Consider the following 21,168-nt stretch of genomic DNA (forward strand, 5'->3'; position numbering starts at 1 on the left):
GTCTTCGGCTGCCCAGCTCTGAGGGCAAAGCAGAGAGTGGTGGCTGCTGTCTGGGTGCCCACCTCTGAAAACAGTGTCGCTGCCAGCAGCAGCACAGAAGTAAGGGTTGCAATACCATTACCCCCCCTAAAATAGGCTGGTGCCCCCCCCCTTTGGGTTGGGGGCCCCAGTTTGAGAAATGTTGCAGATAAATCACACATTTTGTGGATGTCCATGAAATTTGCTCTTTATACTGTGACCAACCTGTGAAAAATGTGTGATTTCTCCACTATTTAAAGAGACCCCCTAATTATAAGGAATAGCTGGCATGGTTTGTTAAGAACAAATCATTCCAGACCAACTAATTTCCTTTGACAGGGTTACTGGCCTATGCATATGTAGGAACAAGTAGAGGTGAAAGATCTTGTTTTTAGTTAGAATTTTAACATAGTCCCTTATGACATTTTTATAAGCAAACTAAAAAAGCACGGCCTAGATGACATTACTATAAGGTGTGTGCACAACTGGCTGAAACACTGTACTCACAGTGCTTATTGGTGGCTACCTGTCACACTGGGAAGGCATATCTAGTGCAGTCAAGCAGCGGTAAGTCCTGGATCCAATACTAGTCAGTATTTTCATTAATGACTTTATTAATGGAGTGGAGAGTGTGCTTTAAAATGTGCAGTTGACAGCAAGATGGGAAGGGTTACAAGCAGTTTGGAGGACGGGATTAGAACTGAAAATAACCATGACCAATTGGAAAACTGATCTGAAGGCCAGAAAATCAAATGCACAACTACAAAATGGAGTATAACGGGCTAGGTGGTAGTACTGCTGAAGAGGATTTGGGGGTTGTAGTGGATCACAAATTGAATGAGTCATCAGTGTGATGCAATTGCAAAAAAACACTGATATCATTCTGGGGGTGTATTAACAGGAATGTTGTATGCGAGACATGGGAGGCCATTGCTGAGTTTAGCAGGACAGTTGCGAGGCTTTCGCTGGAGCAGTGTGTCCTGTTCTGGACACCACACTTTAGGAAAGATGTGGACAAATTGGAGAGACTCCAGAGGAGAGCAACAATGATAAAAGGTTTAGAAAACCTGACCTATGAGGTTTAAAAAAACTCTGGGCATGTTTATTCTTGGGTGAGGGGGAGCAGGAAAGACTAAGGGCAGGGTGGAGACTTGATAACAATATTCAAATATGTTAAGTGCTGTTTATAAAAAGGATGAGGATCAATTTGTTCTCCATATCCACTAAAGGTAGGACAAGAAGTAATGGGCTTAATCTGCAGAAAGGGAGATTTTAGGTTACTATTTTACTGATAAGGGCAGTTAACTACCACTGGAATGGTCTTCCAAGGGAGGTTGTGGAATCCCTCTCACTGAAGGTTTTTTTGTGTTTGTTTTTTAAGATCAGGATAGATAAACACCTGTAAGGGATGGGTCTAGGTTTACTTGATCCTGCCTCAGTGAAGGGGTCTGGACTTGATGACTTCTCGAGGTCCCTTCCAGCCATACATTTCTATGAGTCTACCATTCTCTGGTTGTCCTATGAGATGTTCTAGCATCCAAAGTATGTGCTAATAAAGGGTGATGAAATACTATCATGGATGAGCCCTGGTTACAAAGCAGCTTATAAGCAGGTTATTAATACATGTAAGGCTACTTTTTAATATGTTCCTTTGCAGGAACATTAATAACATTCAGTAGGCTTATTATCATTGCAGTACCTTTCTATATGGGACATTAATATGGCAATAATATCTACCAAACCACCCCTTTTTACCAGCTAAGTACCAATTTGATAGTTAGGAACATCATAGAAAAACGAAGGGCTACTAACATTTATCCGGTAATTCATTACACAACATATGTAATGCTATGACCACTCCTGTTAATTACCATTGAAACAGTGAAATATAACTAGGTGAGTAATAAAGATATGAAACAATATCTACACTAGCTTGATTTTTATGTTGTGAAAGGAATATAACCCATACATACACTATATTGTTTGTGTAATTAAAATTGCCCCAAAGCATCTTCAGATGTCCATAATTATCATTAGAGTTATGTTTTGTGAATTGCATTGCCTGGTTTTCTGTTGCTCCACTCCTTATGTAATCAATTAAGGCAAAGCAAAATAAATGCAGCATGTATGTAGATTGCTACTATTTGGATTTAGTAGCATTTTACACAGTTTTGTGCTCTTGTAAATGACTGCACAGGTGTAGGGCAATGGAGAATCAGACCTTTCCTATAAGTATTAATGAGGCTTTACGCACAAGTACCTTTTTTGTACATTTTAATTAATGTTAAAACAAAGTGCTCTGTAAAAATTACATGTTTATTTTAATATACTATTAATTCTTCAGTAAATCCTAAATAAGCAAATACAACTCAAGTAGGACTATATTTCTCTTTCTTCTTCCCCATCCAAGCCCTTCATCCGAAAAGAAACTATCAAATTCTGGCCTTTTTTTTTACAAGGAGGTTAGTGAACCTGAACTGAAGAATGTGATGTTGGATTCTTTTATTGTGTTTAAAAACAAGTTAGAAAAAGGTGAAGAGCAATTAGCATTTGACCAGAAATGCCCGTCTGCATGATCTGGAAATGAATTAGCTGTACGTGGAAAGTATTCATGTGTGTGGTGGTGTGCATGCTCATTTACATAAAGGGAAAGATCAGACTTTTATCTCATCTATGAAAACTTGAGAGGCTATTCACCTTTCCAAATGTGAGCATAATTCCCATTGATGCTAACATATATACACAGTGCAGCTATAGAATTAAAACGAAAAACCCATGTGTGGCTAACAGCATTGCAAATGATAGGAGAGAGGATAATTTATAAAGACCGAAGAGCTCTGCCGGTCTCTACTGCCCATTGTGACCAATGAATTGATTTTGCACAATCTCTAAACTTAATAAAACTAAGGTTTCTCAAAAGACAAGCCAAAGACATTCACTTTTATTTGAAAGCGTCATCCTCCTATGTTGAAGCATATGTTTCTGTGCATGAGGAATTTAATCCTTTATTGCTTTATAATTATTGAGTTTGACATACAGTACCTGCAGCATCAGCTCTTATTGCATGTAAATCCATTCAGGAAAGCTTACAATGTAACAAGCTGAGTCTTAATTTCTTTGTCAACCTGTCAAGCCACTTTGCCAAGGCAGGATAGCAGATTCTAGAACAAAATGTATGAGTGTGGAACATCTTCTCGTCAAATCATTTATGACAAATAACAGACTTTGGAAACAGGCAGGGCTATATGATTGTTTTACTCCACCTTGCTTCACCCAGCAGAATGCAGAGACTTTGCTTGCTCTTTTTACTGCGTTCTTTTTACTTTGTTTTATTTTAGATGTTGCCTGTAGCATTTTGACATATTGAAAAGCCTGTAAATTCTGTCTTCACTTCCTTGCTTGAAACATTTAAAATTAGACTGGACAAAAGCACAGGAAGACTCATGGTAGACAACAATGTTTTTACTAGCAGAGATTGATTAGATGACCTGATGTAATAAGTCACTTAAATGTCTTACCATCTCTGGGTCATAATTTGCCCTCACATCCAATGTAACCCCACTGAAAACAGTGGGTTACCTAGGTGTAATGAGAGCAGAATTTTACCCTGTGTTTTATGATATGCCTTAGACATTGAGCAGAGATAATTTGTGTTATGGTCAGATCATGCGGCAACACACTAAGTCTGTCGTTCAGCAAAGCTTTTAATCGTGTGCCTTATTTTAAGTCTTGACTAGGGTGACCTGACAGCAAGTGTGAAAACTAAGGATAGGGGTTGGGGGTAATAGGAGCCTATGTAAGAAAAAGAACCAAAAATCGGGACTGTCCCTATAAAATCGGGACACCTGGTCACCCTAGTCTTGACTTTAGTGAGACTTCACGTGCTCAAAGTTAGGTTTATGCTTAAGTGCCTCACTGATTCAGGCCCTAGATGTGGAAACATAGTGGAAAACCATTCCATTCTGCAGCATCTTAATCTTTCATTTAATTAAGTGAATAGGCCCATTAAAAAGGGGTATCATTCTAATTGCCTAAACATGAGTAAGGCACAATTCATTTGTGAAAGTCCAGCAGATTGCTGGATAAAGCTGCCAAGATTCTTCACAGAAGAGGATGGCTTCACTGGAAAAGAATGCTTTTTAAATTATAAAAGCCTACTGTAATCTGATTAGGCACAGACTGAGTATTTACTCATTTTGCAATTTTCTTTTTAGCCAGTGAAATTAGAATTGGACGTTACTGGTGACTAAATAAGAAGGCTTGTTTGTTTTTTGAGATACTAGCAAGCTTTTCTTTTCAGAATATTTTGTTAATGGGTTTAGAATCTGTGTGTGTGTGTGTGTTTGTATATGTATATGTATATATATATAATGGATAGTCAGTCACCACTTGATGAATTTGGACTTAGTCATGTTAATTTAAACACAGAAGCAAGCCAAAGATCTATTTGTTCATCTCCCCTCCCCCCTCCAAGTCAACCCTTCCATATTAAAAACAAACTTCCACGAAAACCAATTGAACAACGGAAAGACACTAGGCTTGATACAACTCTTACTTGCAGCAGTTGTACACCAGTATAACTTTAGTAGTTTCAGTGGAGTTATTTCTGGTCTTGATGCCGGTTTAAATCAGAATTGGACACTGAGTATGTATGTATGTATGTGTGTAATAGGTAAATGCATTTTCTCAGTATATTTGTTATAATTTCACCTATGTGTCTGACTGCATCGAATGAGAGAGCTTGATGTTAGTTGACTTTCTTATGCTGTACTGACAAAATACAGAACATTTACTTAAATGAGAGAAATTCAGCTTGTTGAGGAATTGCATTATATTTGTTGTCTCCCCAAGATGTTTACTTCATACATTTTAACAGCACTCTGTGTGTGTGTGGGAGGCAGTTTTACCATTTCGCTGATAGTCACTTTCTCTTTCTCATGCACTAGGGATTTAGGGCAGACGTCCTCTGGTCCATATATTGTTCCTTATTAACATTATGGGGAGGGGGAAGGGAAGGACAGAAAAATCCCGTAAATTGAAACACATGAACAAAAACCCATATTGAAATAATTTAAGAAAAACGGTCTTAAACACTGAGATTCATGTGGTACAGGAGTGGGGAAGGCCACCAGGGACCCAGTTGTAACTGCCTCATTACCTGGGCTCTCTGCTGTGGATTTGTTTGACGTTAGAGGGTCCCCAGCTGTAACATGTGTGAGCCAGTTAAAGTCCTCAAGCAACCATACTCATGTTGGGGATTGGTGAAGTGCACAGTGCTCCACACACACCCCCACCCTCCACCTTAAACCTGTGGGCTCTCATGAAAGAAGACATGTTAGCTCCACATATGCTGGCGACTCTCCCATAGCAGGCGAATCCCTATGGAGGATTTCCACTCCCTTTGTGCTGCAGGAGCAGAAGAGAGGATGTAGAGAGTTGGGCCAAATTATCTGGCCCAGTATTGTAGTGCTCTACCAACACTGATTATTTTTAAAAGTTAGGTGTCTGAAAAAGAAAATAACAAAACCTGACACAAACTGATATTGTCCCTGGAGTTACAGAATTGACACTTAATTGATTTTTCAGTTAGAAGACCTAATCAATGAGTACTTTGTCATGTAGATCAGGCCTCTCATTTATTATTACTTAGGGTCAAGGGGGTCATTCTTCTGCCCCACACAGAGAGCCTAGGAGATGGAAACTCATCTCAGTTCTCATTATGGTCTTGGATCCCCCAGCTGGGACTCAAAGTGAAAGTAGTATGGAGCAGTGGGATAATAGAGTAGTGGAAGAGAAATGCTTCATGTCTGTAGTGACGGTGCATCTTGATTGCTTTACAAGCAATGCTCTTCTCAATTACTCAAACTCGAGTACCCAAAATTATGCTTCTAAATTTATGATTAGGTTCTGAAATCAGGTGGCTTGACTTGCAGAGGTGCTGAGTCCCTGCTTCTCTGGCTGACTACAGTTCCACTATACCAGTGTTTCTCAAACTTGAGACGCCACTTGTTTAGGTAAAGCCCTGGTGGGCCGGGCTGGTTTACCTGCTGCGTCCGCGGGTTCGGCCGATCCTGGCTCCCACTGGCTGTGGTTCTCTGCTCCAGGCCAATAGGAGTTGCTGGAAGCAGCGTGGGCTGAGGGACGTGCTGGCTGCCACTTCCAGCAGCTACCATTGGCCTGGAGCAGCGAACCGTGGCCAGTGGGAGCTGCGATCGGCCGAACCCGTGGACGCAGCGGGTAAACAAATCAGCCCAGCCCACCGGGGATTTTCCCTGAACAAGCAGCGTCCCAAGATTGGGAAACACTGCACTATACATTTTGCTTCATGGTGTTGGTTTATAACCTGTGTTCATGCTGACAGAATAGCATCTAGTATTATATTCATGAATGGATTTTATGTCACTTGCTTAGCCACATAGGACTGTTTGTGCTTCATGCTCGTAATAATGTATTTTATAGCACACAATGTCTGAGGAACCTGATGTGCTTCACAAATATCAATGGTTTAAGCCTCATAGTAGAACAGCATCTTATTCTCATTTCACATATGGGGAAAGTGAGGCCTGGGGTTACTTGCCCATGGTCATGCAGGAAGTCTGTGGTGAAGCCAGGAATTAGAACTCAAAGTTTCTGACTTAGATCTCTGTGTTAACACCTTGCTCTACCAGTTACATTAAGTTTCTCCTTTAAGATAATAATGTAATATCAGTAGTTGAGAATGCACACTGTAATTGAATTCAGACACTGGAACAAACTAACGCCAGTGAGGAGAAGGAGCAGTCAGACTAAGCTGCATTCATTAGAACGTCAGATGGTTTAGAAAAGGGGAAAAAAACCACTTATCTAGTGTGAGAGTAAATACCTAGCCAAAGTTCTTCTCCTTCTGTATGGATGAATATGTAACAAATGAGGTGAAATTTTCAGACCTGTTTATGTAAAGTGAGACTCTTAAATACATATTTCGCTACCTATGTCACTTGATTTGCAAGGTGCTGAGCACTTACAGCTCCTGTTAAAATAAAATATGGTTTGAGGAGTCTAATTTTGGACACAAGTAGAAAATATTTGTCCTAGATTCATTTATAAGAAGATTGAATTGCACAAGTCAGCTGTTAAGTAAGTGGGCTGCTTGGTCTTGCTCCCATTTTAGTCAGCAGGATGTTGGCCATTGACTTCAATAGGACGAGGACCAGGATTTGTATTAAGTTGCCCCTTATGTTTCACTGTGGATTAGCAAAGTAGATATTTCTCTTCCACTTTTATTATTTCCAGGTTGATTTTTGTTGAGAGAGATTGTACAGGCAATTCAGACCTGTTCATTCTTGAAGCAGCAGTTAACTGATACTGTTTGGATCACACTGTTACATGTCTTTGCCAGTAGGACAAACAACCTTGAAGCTGCACATTCAGTTTGGTCAGAATAAATTATTTTAAATTGACACATTGTGCCTCTTAAGCAAAAATGAGATGGCTGAATGGGAAGAATTTTCTATTTAGCTACAGTTTATTATTAATGTGCCAAAAGTTGTTGGTTTTTTTTAAAGGTGGAGTTAAATTTCTCGTGCCCTCATCCAAACTGTGAAATAAAGTTGGAAATAATGACATGCTAATACCAAAAAAAACAAAAAAAAAAGATATGGGTGTGGACGGGGGTGGAACTGAGAGTGAAGTAGATGCTATGTCAGGATATGCTGATTGACCTCTTCTGTGCTGATTGAAATTCATCTTAAGCCAACAGTAACCAAAGTTCCTATCATCTTTGACTGTGTGTATCACAAAACTCAGATGGCACTAATTGGCTGTATTGTTGGAGGCATTAGCAGAAAGAAAAACCTGGAGACTAAAGAGCTCTTTTAAGGATGAAGATCTTTTCAGGTTAGGTTTCAAGGATCCCCTTTATATGTTGGATTTGTTGATGAAAACACATTTTAGCATTGCAAAGCCTGCTTGATCACTCAGCTCTGAGGCCTCTAAAAGTGTAATGGAATCAACCATTGTTATTTGAACCATGTATGGCCTAACTGGTTCATAGAAAAAATCATACAATAGATAGACAACATTCAGAATTGCAATCATGATGTCAAAAATACAGAGCACAGTATTAAAGCATAAACCCTTAGATTACCCTTGAAGAGGAAACTTAGTTCAATATCCCTGAAAAATTGTTTTCAGAATCATTAAAAGTGAACCAAAGAGCCTGTATCCTGCGAAGTCCTCCTGAATTTAATGGTTCTGTGCTTTTGATGCTTGGCTTGAATGTTTCAGGGGAAAGACAAAACCCTGTAGTCCTCTTCTGTCAGATTTTTTAAAGGTGACATTATTTTCAAACACTTAAAATGTTAATTACATTTTAATCAATTTTAAGGATTGGTGTTACTGGGTGTAACTGTTTTGCAAATCTGATAGAAAGTGGAGCTTTGATTTACACCGAGGATGTTTGCTTATGCTGATTGTCCTGGCTAGCCAATTTTCCAAAGGATTTTCACACCTTGTTACAGAAGTGCTGCTACAATTCTAGGCTTATTCTTAGTATCCAACCTTGATCACATTAACTTTAAGTTCCTTAATTGTCATTTGGATTAGATGTAAAACAGATGTCTTGGCCAGTTATGATGATAAAATATATTCCAGAGTGTCTCATTTTCCTTAGCAAATTACAATGTGGATAGTTTATATTGTACCTACTTAAATTCCCCCAGTTTCTCTAGTTGGCTCCAGTGATATCTTTATTTTCTGTCCTAAACTTTGTGCAGTTGTTATGCATGGTTAAATAGTTAAGTTAGAATCCTGCAACTATTTATCTTACAGGTGGCTGCACTATTGTGTTGGGTGAAGGGATGCCTTTAAATTGTAAAACTTGTAAGTCAGCATGAAAGAGGAATGTTTGTTTGTTTTTTCCAGGGGCAATTTTTGATGAATCTGCCAAAAAGGATGAGGAGGTGTTTCGTATGGCAGTTGCTGACCTCAACCAGAATGATGAAATCTTACAGACAGAGAAAATCACGTGTTCTGTTACATTTGTGGATGGCAACAACCCATTTCAGGCCGTTCAAGAAGGTAAGATATCTAAACTGAAGATTTTCTGGTATTGTTTCCATGTGGATATAAAAGCCTATATACAAAGTGCCTTAATAGTCAATTGTAGTGTGTCCACTTCCAGCCTTTCTGCAGAACTTGTTGGATGCTGGTATTTCTGTGTTGGGTGCTTTTCTTTTTGAAAAGGAATGATACTGTACAATAGCATTGCATGGAAATTCACTTTGAATAGCAATAATACTGATATGGTTTTCTGGAAAATAACTGAATGTGGAATCTGGAAAACTTACTGTGATATGAAGCATCAGATCTTGGTTTGAGTTATGTTTGTTAGCAGGATTTCCTGGAGAGAAGGTAGAGAGGAGTTTGGCACAGTGTATCTCACATATCTCCTCTTGAGTTGTGCTAGATGATTTTAGTGTACAGCCAAGCGAAAGCTCCTTCTTTCATGACCTCTTAATACTGCCCGTTGATTTTATTTCACTCAAATACTTTTACCTACTCAGTAACAAAAACATAAGATGTTTTGAGGATAACCTCTTGAGGCTTTGTAGACTAAGGTTAGCTATTTTATACAAAACTTTGGAGATATTTTCTTGACTTGAAGGTTAACTTGTGTGAAATATAATAAACATCTGCCATTCTTTGTTGGTCTCATATGGTTAAATAAAAAAATGTGTGTTGCCAGTAGGCTAAGATGACACACACAGTTGGTACCAGACTTCAATATATTAAAGTCTTTTGGGACAGGATTAATAAATCATTGCTGTGACCGAAAATGTTGGCTGATAAGGCACCTATGTGAAGAACTTCTAACTATAAACTTGTATTTCATGAGCATTTATTTCTTATGTCAGAGCAAGAAACAAGAGAACTCATTCTTGAAATGCAGAGCGTATGTTTATTGTAGAGAGACTCTTAATTATACAATTCAAAAAAGAGTTTATTTAGTAAATATACCCTTGCTGTATATTATGTTTACACTACTGCATATGCTAGGAAAAATACAATTTAGCAGTACAAGTATAAATGTAATTTACCAAGTAATTTTTTTTTGTTTTGAAGACAGAAATGAATGTATGTTGATTTTCTATATTCTTGTTAGTTACTGTATAGTAACAGAGGAAGTATTGCATGTGTAATTTGCTATGTACAGTAGTTAATTTGCCAACAATTAATCCACTACTGGTACTGCTTCTATTAAAATTAGTGGCAAAACTCCCATTGACTTCAATGGGTAAAATCAAGATCATGTCAGTAAAAGATTACTGGTATTACCTGATTTTTTTGACCAGCAACCTTTCTAAAATTCAGCAATTTAGCATTTTACTGCATTTTGCAGGGAGTGATCAGAACCCACATAGGTAGCAGTATTAGGATGTAATGCTGTGAACAAGACTGAGCTATTATATTTTGAAAATAGTGTGGATTAAGATCTGAGAAAAAACTGAAAGGTGCGTTCAAATTCAGCTTAGTGTGAGGAGGTCAGCTTTTTCCAGGTCACTGTTGCGTTTACATTGTCAACATGTAAACTGTGCTGTCATAGGTTCAGGATAGGTACAACTAGTTGATGATGCTTACTTATATCTGACAATAAACACCATCAATCATAACATCAGGATGACAGATTTCATGGAAATATTTTTTTAAGCTCTGTGACTGTTGAAGAGCTGCTTAAACTCTTACATTTAAAAAGCATGAATGCCTAAAAGTTGTATGTGTCAAAATAAACAGTTAATTATTTATGATTTGATGCTGAATTGCTCACTTCCGTGCAGCAATTGTGTTTTTCACTCTTGGAAAATGTCTCTGTTTTAAATTTGAAATCTGAGTGGAATAGATGTGAACTAAAATGAAATAACCTTTAAGTAATCATGTGGGTGGGATAATGTCTAACATTGAGATCACTCTCAAGAAAACATTTGCTAACAAGAAACCTATTTTCTGTAGATCTGTGATTGGAAAGAGCCAAACAGAAAGGTCTATTCTGCTAACAGAGCCTCATTTATCTATAATTGTTGGACTTAAACTGTCCATATTTTGTTTGTTGGGTTCTAGTAACTGTGTGGTGGGGTGGCGGGGCGGGAGACAAGGGTTAATGGTCGTTTGTAGCTCTGTGAACATTTTTCAAGTTCCATTCCTTCAGCATCAATAGTACTAGAAACCTGCTTGAGCTACCAATCTACGATTCTTTTATTAACTCAAGGTTAAATCATATTGAACAATTGATGCATCTCCACTTAACTAGTTTGAATAGCACATCATCACTTTACTAAAGGCTTTCTCTGCATCTGGTCTATCTGACTTCCCTTTCCCACATATACATCCTTCTCTTGCCCAGTTCTTAATAGAAATTTCTTCCACCATGCTCAGTGTACAGATAGGACCTCTTGCCACATCGTTCATGAGTCTTTCCTTTGAAGAAAGTCTGAGACTACACTGACAGTAAAACGTACACAGATAATCCGTGTGTGTGTGTGTGTGTGTGAGATAGCATTTTGGGCTTGATATATATCTATGTATATTTTGTGTTTACAGTGCTGCTGTATCTGCTTATAAAAACCACAGCAGATCTGCTCAGAAGTCTGGCTTTGGTGTCTATGGGGTTTGAGCTTAGTTTTTCCTTCTGTTCCACCAGTTTTACACCAATGTGACTCCATTCTAGTTGTTACATCAGATTCACATCAGTGTTAGTTTCACAGAGTGGGAATCTGGGCTCCCTGCATTTTCTGGTTTTAATGAACCCCAAAGCAATGCTAAGCTCAATTCCCTGAAGTTTGCCTTGGTTTGGTTAATGAGACGCTTTCTCATACTTTTGATGACTTTGAGTTAGAATGTAAAAGCTGCAAGGATTACAGCCTTTGTATTCATGTTCTGTAAATTGCCATACATGTTGATAACCCTAGGTCCATAATAACCTTCAGTTGACCCTGTTTTGCTCAAGACATGGCCCTAGTTCATTAAAATAGTGAATCTTCTTAGCAGATTCGGGGTTTGGAATAAAACATGACTGGGTTAAAGCTCTGACAAAACAAAACACTCTTATGCAGGAAAAATTGACAAATGTCTCTTGCATTTCTGCGACTCACTGATGGACAGCATGTAATATTTCTAATTAGCATGGCACTCATAACTAATGTGCACATCAGCTCAGATGTTTTACATCTAGCTTTATAGACAAAGCTTATTTATTTCAGACTCTACGTTTGTACTGTACCAAATAGTCATCCTTTGAATATGCTTTCTTATATTATTATGATGCTCTGAGACTCCTTCCATTTGTATCTTAGGTTGTCTTATTAAAAGTTCTGATGATATTGCACTGCAAAGCTGAGTGGTTTTATCCCAGATGAACTGTGAGTGAGTTGCCTTCTACCAATGGTCCAATGGAGGTGCCCTCAGGTACAATACACATGTATTATAGATCATTGAAATATGAAATGAAATTGGTTTTATTAAAATTAAAGAAAGGTTCTCACTTTGATGTAAATTCTAATGTAGGGACACAATAGTTACAATGGATTTTCTCAGTGCGGGCAGTCCTACAGTGAGATTGAATCTCCGTATGTAAAATTATCAAGATAGGAATGCTTATTCAAACTGCAGTCTAACTAAACATCTGTAAGTGTGTCATCATAATGTTTGTTCCAGATATACAGTTCTGAGAAACACAACATTGGGATGTTGTTATCCTCTGTCTATTTTACAGACAGTAGTAAACTAAGGGTATGTCTACACTATGAAATTAGGTCGAATTTGTAGAAGTCTTTCTTTAGAAATCATTTTTATACAGTTAATTGTGTGTCTCGACACAAAATGCTCTAAGTGCATTAAGTCGGTGGACTGCGTCCATAGTACCGAGGCTAGCGTCGACTTCAGGACCATTGCAGTGTGGGTAGCTGTGAGTAACTATCCTGCAGTCTCCGCTGCCCATTGGGATTCTGGGTTGAGATCCCAATGCGTGTCATGGGTGGTTCTGGGTACATGTTGTTAGGGCCCCCTCTCCCTCCCTCCCTCCGTGAAAACAACGGCAGACAATTGTTTTGCGACTTTTTTCCTGGGTTACCTGAGCAGACGCTATACTACGGCAAGCATGGAGCCCGCCCAGCTCACTGTATGTCTCCTGGGTGCTGGCAGACTTGGTACTGCATTGCTACATAGCAACAGCTCATTGCCTTTTGGCAACAGACGGTGCATTATGAGTGGTAGCCATTATCATTGTATTCCTGGATGCTCTTTTAGCCGACCTCGCTGAGAATGGTCAGGGGTGCCTGAGCAGACATGAGAGTGACTCAGCCAGGTCATTCTCATCTTCTGCCAAGCACCCAGGAGATGACGATGGCTAGCACTCATACTGCACATCTTCTGGCGACCAGCCAGGAGATGACGATGGCTAGGAATTGTAATGCAGCATCTTCCGTCGAGCACCCAGGAGATGATGATGGCTTGCAGTCATACTGCTCTGTCTGCTGCCAGCCTAAGATGTAAAAGATAGATGGATCAAAACAAGAAATTGACCTGATTTGTTTTGTGAAATCAAAAGCCTGCTAAACCCAGGGGTTTGAGTTCAATCCTTGAGGGGGCCATTCTATGTGACAGTCGTTTGTGTTTCTCCTTGATTCAAAGCCACCCCTTTTGTGGATTTTAATTCCCTGTAAGCCATGTTGTCAGTTGCCCCTCCCTCCATCAGAGTAACAGCAGACAATTGTTTCGCGCAAAACCAGACGAAAAGGTGACAGCAGTGTGGTGACCAGAGGGACATGGTCATAGAATTCTCACAAAGTACGGGCCAGGCAATGTGCCCTGGCAACGTGCACATCATGCTGATGAGCTCTGCAAACACGCTGGCCAAACAGGAAATGAAATTCAAAAGTTTGCGGACCTTTTCCTGTCTACCTGGCCAGTGCATCTGAGCTGAGAGCGCTGTCCAGAGTGGTCACAATGGAGCACTCTGGGATAGCTCCCGGAGGCCACTCCCGTCGAATTGGCTCCACACTATCCCAAATTCGACCCAGCAAGGCCAATTTCAGCACTAATCCCCTCGTCGGAGGTGGAGTAAAGAAATTGATTTAAAGAGCCCTTTAAGTTTAAAAAAAAAAAAAGGGAGCTTCCCTGTGTGGACGGGTCCAGGCTTAAATCAAGGTACGCTGCTAAATTCGACCTAAAGTCGTAATGTAGACCAGGCCTATGATGATCATCTCTCCTTGATTATGGTTGCTGAAGTATGTTGTGTTCATGAGGAGGCCAGAAAGAATAATGCATATGACCTTTTATGCTGTGGCACCACACCTATTATTACCTCTGTAGCAACAGGGCAAGAGAGTATGGCTCTCCAGTCCTCTCGTGATGGAAACCTCACATTTTAAGCATTGTCAAACACAATGAATTGAGACACCAGATTGCTGATGGTATAAATAGGTTCCCTTCCTGTGAGACTTTGGTTCATGGTGATATTTCTTCATTGTATTTACACTAGATGTGGGGTAGGACTTTAAAAGGAGCTGAGTTCTAAAGTGCACTTAAGAGTGAATTTTTCTGAAAACCGACAAAGTTCTAAACTTTTTGAAAATGGATTTTTTCCTCAAATGGTCACTTGCTCAAAGTACAAGTAAACAAATGTATGTTCTTGCCTCTCAGGAATCAATCTCAGCTGTGCTTTTAATTTTATTTCTCTTGCTTACAATACTCTTTCCCTGTCTCTCCACCTCCCCCATTCAAAAAGCTCCCAGATTTTTCCCTATTAGAGTTATCTCTCCCAGTCATTCTACATGACTACAGCAGTGTCGTTCACTCAAGTGTGCAATGTATAAGACCATACACATTTATCTGGGTTTTTAGCTGGAGTGTCATCGATAGAGACAATTTCATACGGTTCTGTTGATGTTGCTATTGGTATTCAGTATCTTCCTTCGTACCTGGCTTCATACTGATTAGGCTCGTCACTAACCATTTCTTTATCTCCTTTGTCTCTTGTATGTTTTTCCTGAATCATATCTGTGGAACTTACGTTTATTCCCATTTAAGGGAAATTCTGTCGTCTCCACTTCTGGAGACTCCTCCTTGTTGTTCCAGGGGAGATTCAGGAATTTTTGCCCACCAAACTTCCCCACCTGGAGAAAGAGTGGGGGAGGTTGGCATTCTTCATCAGAAGATCTCTCGGGATGCCCAAAGAGTATAGCTGGTTAAAATTTCAATCACTGGACTGAACCTTTTTTTCTGACAAATTCCCTTTTTCAAAAAAGGAAATTTTCTGTGAGAAGGTTTCACTTTTGCCCCTGCCTCAATTTTTCCATTGTAAAAAATGAAGTGATGGTTATCTGCTTGGAAAGCTTTTGTCAATTTCAGTTTCTGCCAGTGAAAGTGACATGAGCTTTCCTGGGGGGTTGCCAGGCAGAGGGCCCTGGTGCTCTGCCTCTCTGCTCCTCTCCTAGCTCTAGCACCGCAAATCAGAGCCCAGGGTGCTCTGCCTCTCCAAATTCCAGATCTGCAGGGGTAGGCTGAGCAGCCCGGCTCACTCTCAGGCAGTCAAGCTTGAAAGGCTTTTGGCAATTTGACAAGAAAAAATGACAAGAGCTTTCATGGCAGGCATCCAGGAAAATGAAAAATTCCATGTTGGTTCTCCTGAAATAAACATTTTCAGAGGAACAACTTTCCATGAAAATTCTGTGTTTGGTGTGTGGTCCCAGTTTTGGGATGAAAACGTTCCTCAAACCACGTTTTTTTTCACAGAAAGGCATTCACATTTTTCAGCTGTGTCTATCTGATATGCTTGTCCCATTTCCCCTAGCTTGTCCCATTTTCCCCTAGAATCACAGTGTCCCATTTTCCCTAGCATCACAGTGTCCATACTGCCATTCCCACCTGTATATTAGCAGTCAATGCGCAGGCTCTGCAGGTATTCATGTTCATTGACGTGTCATTAATAGCTGGTTGGCTGTCTGAACAGCCAGGCTCAGCAGGGCCCACTTCAAAAACCCGTGAAGTCCAAACCACTCAGAGCTCTAACATTTTGAATTTAATGCTATTTAAAAAAAAAAATCCAACACTTCTGCCTTCATCAAACCTTCCAGAAGTTCCAGCTCAGACATAAATTTGAGTGTAGCGTTTTCCCAGTTTTTATTAACCTGAACGTTTCCTCTAGATCCTCATTGTAACTAAGCATCATAGACAGTGAATAGTGTGAGAAACCACCAGACGAAACTCATCTTTTCTTATGTCCTCTAATTCTTATCTTTTTCCACTCTCTCATACTCTCAAAGTTTAATATCATTTAAGGGTGAGAAGCCTGCTGACGATTGTGGAGAAGCTCCTATTATCTTTCTTGCATTTGAGTCATGTCTATAGGCCTCGATGCTTCACTCGTATACACATTAAACACATTCAAGTAGTGCATTGCTCCATAACTAGACCCACTGAATAAGCGTAGCAAAATCAGGCCCACAGTGAATGTCAAAAAAGTATACTTGAGTATATCTTGTAGTTTTGGATGGATATAAATTTATTTTTTCATATGATATAATAATGTTCTACCTACTCATTTTACTTAAGCAACATCTTGCTAAAAAAACGCTCTACATAGTGGTAAATTGCAAGCTTTTTTAAACAAGATTGTATTCTTTTAATTAGGCTTCTTTTGTAAAATTGTATAGGAGTGTATAGACCAGGGGTTGGCAACCTTTCAGAAGTGGTGTGCCGAGTCTTCATTTATTCACTCTATTTAAGGTTTCACGTGCCATTAATACATTTTAACATTTTTAGAAGGTCTCTTTCTCTAAGTCTATAATATATAACTAAACTATTGTTGTATGTAAAGTAAATAAGGTTTTTAAAATGTTTAAGAAGTTTCATTTAAAATTACATTAAAATGCAAAGCCTTCCAGACTGTTGGCCAGAACCTAGGCAGTGTGAGTGCCATTGAAAATCAGCTCGCATGCCACCTTCGGCACGCATGGCATAGGTTGCCTACCCCTGGTATAGACTCTCCTTCTGTAGGCTGTGTAACAAACTACTGCATTGCTAGCAGGTTTGATTTAGGATGCTTAAAATCCAATTTGACAAACATTAGTGATACTAAAACCCTATGCATATGGATTTTGAAAATTAAAAATGTTTCAGGTTAGTCACCAGAATACATACACAGGCACCAACTCAAGCCTTCATAATGTTTTTCGAAAGCTGCTTATGGTCAGTGAAGTAAATAAGGTATTGAGTCATAACTAAATGTGTTTCAGCTGTAGAATAGCAGAGGTTTTTAGGGCAGCAATATATGTGAAAGTCACATACAGGTTTTTATTCTAGGAAGTTTTATAGTTAGAAATTATGACTTGATGGATACATTTGCTCTGGCATTTTGGGGCTAGATGGAATGTGATAAGAGTGTTTCTTCTGTGTTTCTCTGATTAAATCCACAAATTTCACAGGGTGTTAACTCTTCTGTCAGTTGCACTGGGTGCTCAAACTTCTCAGCTTTGCTAGTGCTGTTTATTAATTGGTGTATTTTCAGTTTGAGTTCAAACCTTTATGAGATTGCATTTGTTCATTGCCCTTCAATTTCATTCCAGGTTTGCCGACTTCTATTACCAAAAACAGTATTGTGATGCAAAATTATGTGTTAATATTGAAGAAAAAATCCAGTTTCTCTGCAGAATTTTAAAACAGAGAAGCACTTGAGAGGAAAAATGTATTTGAATTGAAAAAACAAAACAAAAACCGCCCTATTCCAAAGGCAGATGCTAATGGAAATATTTGCAGTTGCTGGTGATGCGTGTGATTTGCAGTAATACTTCAGGAACTATGAGCTTAATTCTGTCTTGGATTACTTACACCATATAGGCATAATGTTGTTGCCTGTCCTGACAATCAGATAAGAAATAACCACAAACAAAGATCAAACTAGAGCTGCACTGAGGGTTGATTTATTGGCATCCCTTACTTGTGCAACTATACTCTCATACACAACACATTCATGTTGGCAGGCTGCAGATGCAGATGCTGGTTTCAATTTCACAAGTGGCTGAGGTGATGAGGCGACAGCTGCCCAGAGATCGACCTCTAGGTGACCAGAGTCCCCAAAGTCCTGTCAGATCCGCAGGAGGGCTCTACTGCTGTTGGTCCGGTCCCGAGTTTAGCATGCTGTTACTTTTCCTTGTTGGTATCCCACCTGGCCGCCAGTCTTGAGATTCACCAAGACAATACCATGGTTCCATAAAAGGCGATATTTGCTTCTTTGTTTTGCCATTGGCCATCACTCACTCACACTGTCTCTCATTCCTTACATTAATTGCATGAATACAATTGGTAATATAGAGCAATGCAGCTTTAAGCAAGCAACATCATTGGGGAGCTTCTGCAGTTTGTGGCTTTGTAACAGGAAACTGTGCAGACTGCACTCAAAAGAGCAAATGACGGGGGTGAGGAGCTGCGTCTGGCTACAAATATAAGGGGAAGTAGACAGGCATTTCTTCCCTGCTCCAAATTTCAGCTGGTGTGACCATAGTGCTACTTCCAGTCTTTCACTTGATTTCAGTATTGCAAACTTCAGCTATTTACAAATCATGAGTTATCCTGCCCCAAATCATGAAATCTTCAAAGATAATTATATGTTGGGTGCTTTTTATTTGTCTTATGAGCCTCTAGGGTTCATGTGTTCAAGTTTTTCTGTCATCTTTCAATCATGAAAGCTAGAAACTTTCATTTCTCAAATTAAAGTTGAGATTCTCACATAATCAGAGGACTCCAAGAGCTGGGGCTTTAAGAAAAATCAGATATTGTGGGACTCACAATAAAATCGTTACAGTTTGCAAAACTGTGGCTTAGTGGGCAGGGTGACCATCACTTGCCCATAAACAGATTTTGGGGAACCTGAAGTGCACTGAAAACCAGTAAAAGTTGATGATGAAATTTTATTTTGAAAGTGGCCTCACAACTGTAAGATGGTTGTAGGACCCGTGATTTCAGCTCTCTCCCGATTTCCTTGAACCTGTCCATTTTTAGAGTGGATGTTCACCTCTAGTTTCCATTTTTTATCTGTAGTTATATCTTCTTTAATTACAGCACTAGAGATTGCTTTTAAATTTTTCATTTCTCATTTCATAGCTTCATTATCTTGAGTAACAGTTTGCAACTTGTCTCTTGGGAAGTTTCTGTGGTAGCTTTATACTTGTACTGATCTTAATGCATCTATTTTATTTTAAGCTTTTAAAGGTGCATAAAGTAAAATCTTCATGGGTGCCCCATTCCATCAAAGGTGCTTTTCCTGAGATGGTGCTCATTAAACACCAGAAAAAGGAACTAACCCGGGAGACTCCCATCAATAAATCACATACCTGACCTGAAAATCTTGTCAGAAGGATGTTGGTGCTGCTGGGGGTCATATCCCTGGAACATTCTTTCTAAAGAGTTCATCATGACTTTGGTCCAACAAAAGAGACTCCTCAGTGCATAATCAGACATGACTTTGGGATCTTTAGTTATCGTGTGGATATTCACATGGAGCAGACACAGTCAAAATGAATAGTTTATGTAATTCACTGTTGCATCTCTGTGCTCTGATATGAAGAGCATGCAACAACCTGGGAAACAATACTAGGTATTCCAGAGGCCCCTTCTTAGGGGTTACGTCTGTCTCTCAAGAGGCCAGGAAATGAATAAAAACATAAAGAGACAATTGCATTCTGCCACAATAATTGCATTCTATCACAGTGTTGAAGTGATGTAGCTTGTAAAAGGAGCTAGAAGTGCTACCATTGGCGAAACCTCACAAAAATGTCTACAGTTGTGAGCTTGCTTTATGCAGCCACTTTTTTTTTCCAATTTAATCTTGCCCTGACTTATCAATAACTCAGCAATAGCCAATGGGATTTTGTTTAAAATGGGTGTGCTAAATTTCGAAAATTTAGCTCAGCATTAATTTTTACAGCCATGTTTTAAACTAGCCCCTCATCCCCCCTGCCTCACCTCAAAATAGAGGACAGCAATTTTTATAGGGCTGACAGTGTCTGCTTCCCCAGATTGCCACCTTACTTTATGGACTTTATGAAACTGGCTATTAGCCTTTGCAATAGACTTCAGATAAGTGTTTCTAGAAGATGGTTCTAAACAAAAGCTGTTGAATCAGGATTTTTTTTTAAACTGTGATGGTCTCCTAAACTGATATATAGAGAGCATCTTTGAGTTCCTTTAGAAATACAGTTTCTCAAGCAAAAACTACATTTGCTTTTTATGTACTGCGGTGACCAAACTTTTCTGAATCCATATCAACTCTGACTTCACGAGTGCTCAAGAAACATTTTCTCATATTACATGGTGCTGTTGAATTTATTGTTACACATTGGTCATGGTTTTAAGAGTGCTGTGCAAATTGAGACATACTTAAATAATATTACTATAATTAAAGATTTAAGGCATCTATACCAGCAAGCTTTTGGGTACCTTAGCAAACATAAAACTAGAGATTTAGCAGATGCAGATTTAGCCAGCACTCCAGGGGTTTCCCCCAAGGTATTCTCCTTAAATGAATAAGCACCCCAACCAGATTTTTTTTTCTTGAAGTACTCTCCACAGAAATCATAGGTCAATTATAACAGTCAATCAACAGCCAACCAGTGATGTATATTCATAGACAGGCCTAAGAACGTAATAGTTGGCACCACCCTCATGGCAGCTACCAACTGATTAGACAATGTATTCAATGATCATATCCTGGTGTTTGGAGGTACTCTCACCAGGCTGGAACCTGTTAGATCAAAGTAATGTTGATGGGAGTTGGTTCATATCAAGTCAACGTTGTTTAGGGGGAAGTCATTGGCCTCCATAAATATACCTGACAATCTATTTGTGAGGTGCCTACCTTACTGGTGTGCTGATCTCTGTTTGGGGCCCCGAGACACTACTGTAATGCCAATATAAACCATAATTTTATTGCGCGCGTGCGCACACACAATGTATATGTCATAGAGCACAATAATGCTATACAGGTTAGTTTAGCTAATGATGAATTTCTCTGGAGACTGTCTGTTGTGAATTATGAATTTCATTCCCTTAGGTGTGGAAATTAATTGTATTTTAGCTATATTCCCTATTAAGTAGTCCTCGTATACTATACCATACCATACT

General features: G+C 39.3%; 1 protein-coding gene across 1 annotated transcript in view; it reads left to right on the plus strand.

The window, feature by feature from the left end:
* GRID2 (glutamate ionotropic receptor delta type subunit 2) overlaps positions 1-21,168 on the plus strand; it is a 1,109,147-nt gene that overhangs the window by 174,575 nt on the left and 913,404 nt on the right. The window contains exon 2 of the mRNA XM_050944015.1: positions 8,920-9,075. Within this exon, the coding sequence (XP_050799972.1) occupies positions 8,920-9,075 (156 nt within the window). The remainder of the gene's footprint in view (positions 1-8,919; positions 9,076-21,168) is intronic.

Source organism: Gopherus flavomarginatus, chromosome 3, assembly GCF_025201925.1.
Source record: "Gopherus flavomarginatus isolate rGopFla2 chromosome 3, rGopFla2.mat.asm, whole genome shotgun sequence".
In the NCBI taxonomy this organism is placed as follows: Eukaryota; Metazoa; Chordata; order Testudines; family Testudinidae; genus Gopherus; species Gopherus flavomarginatus.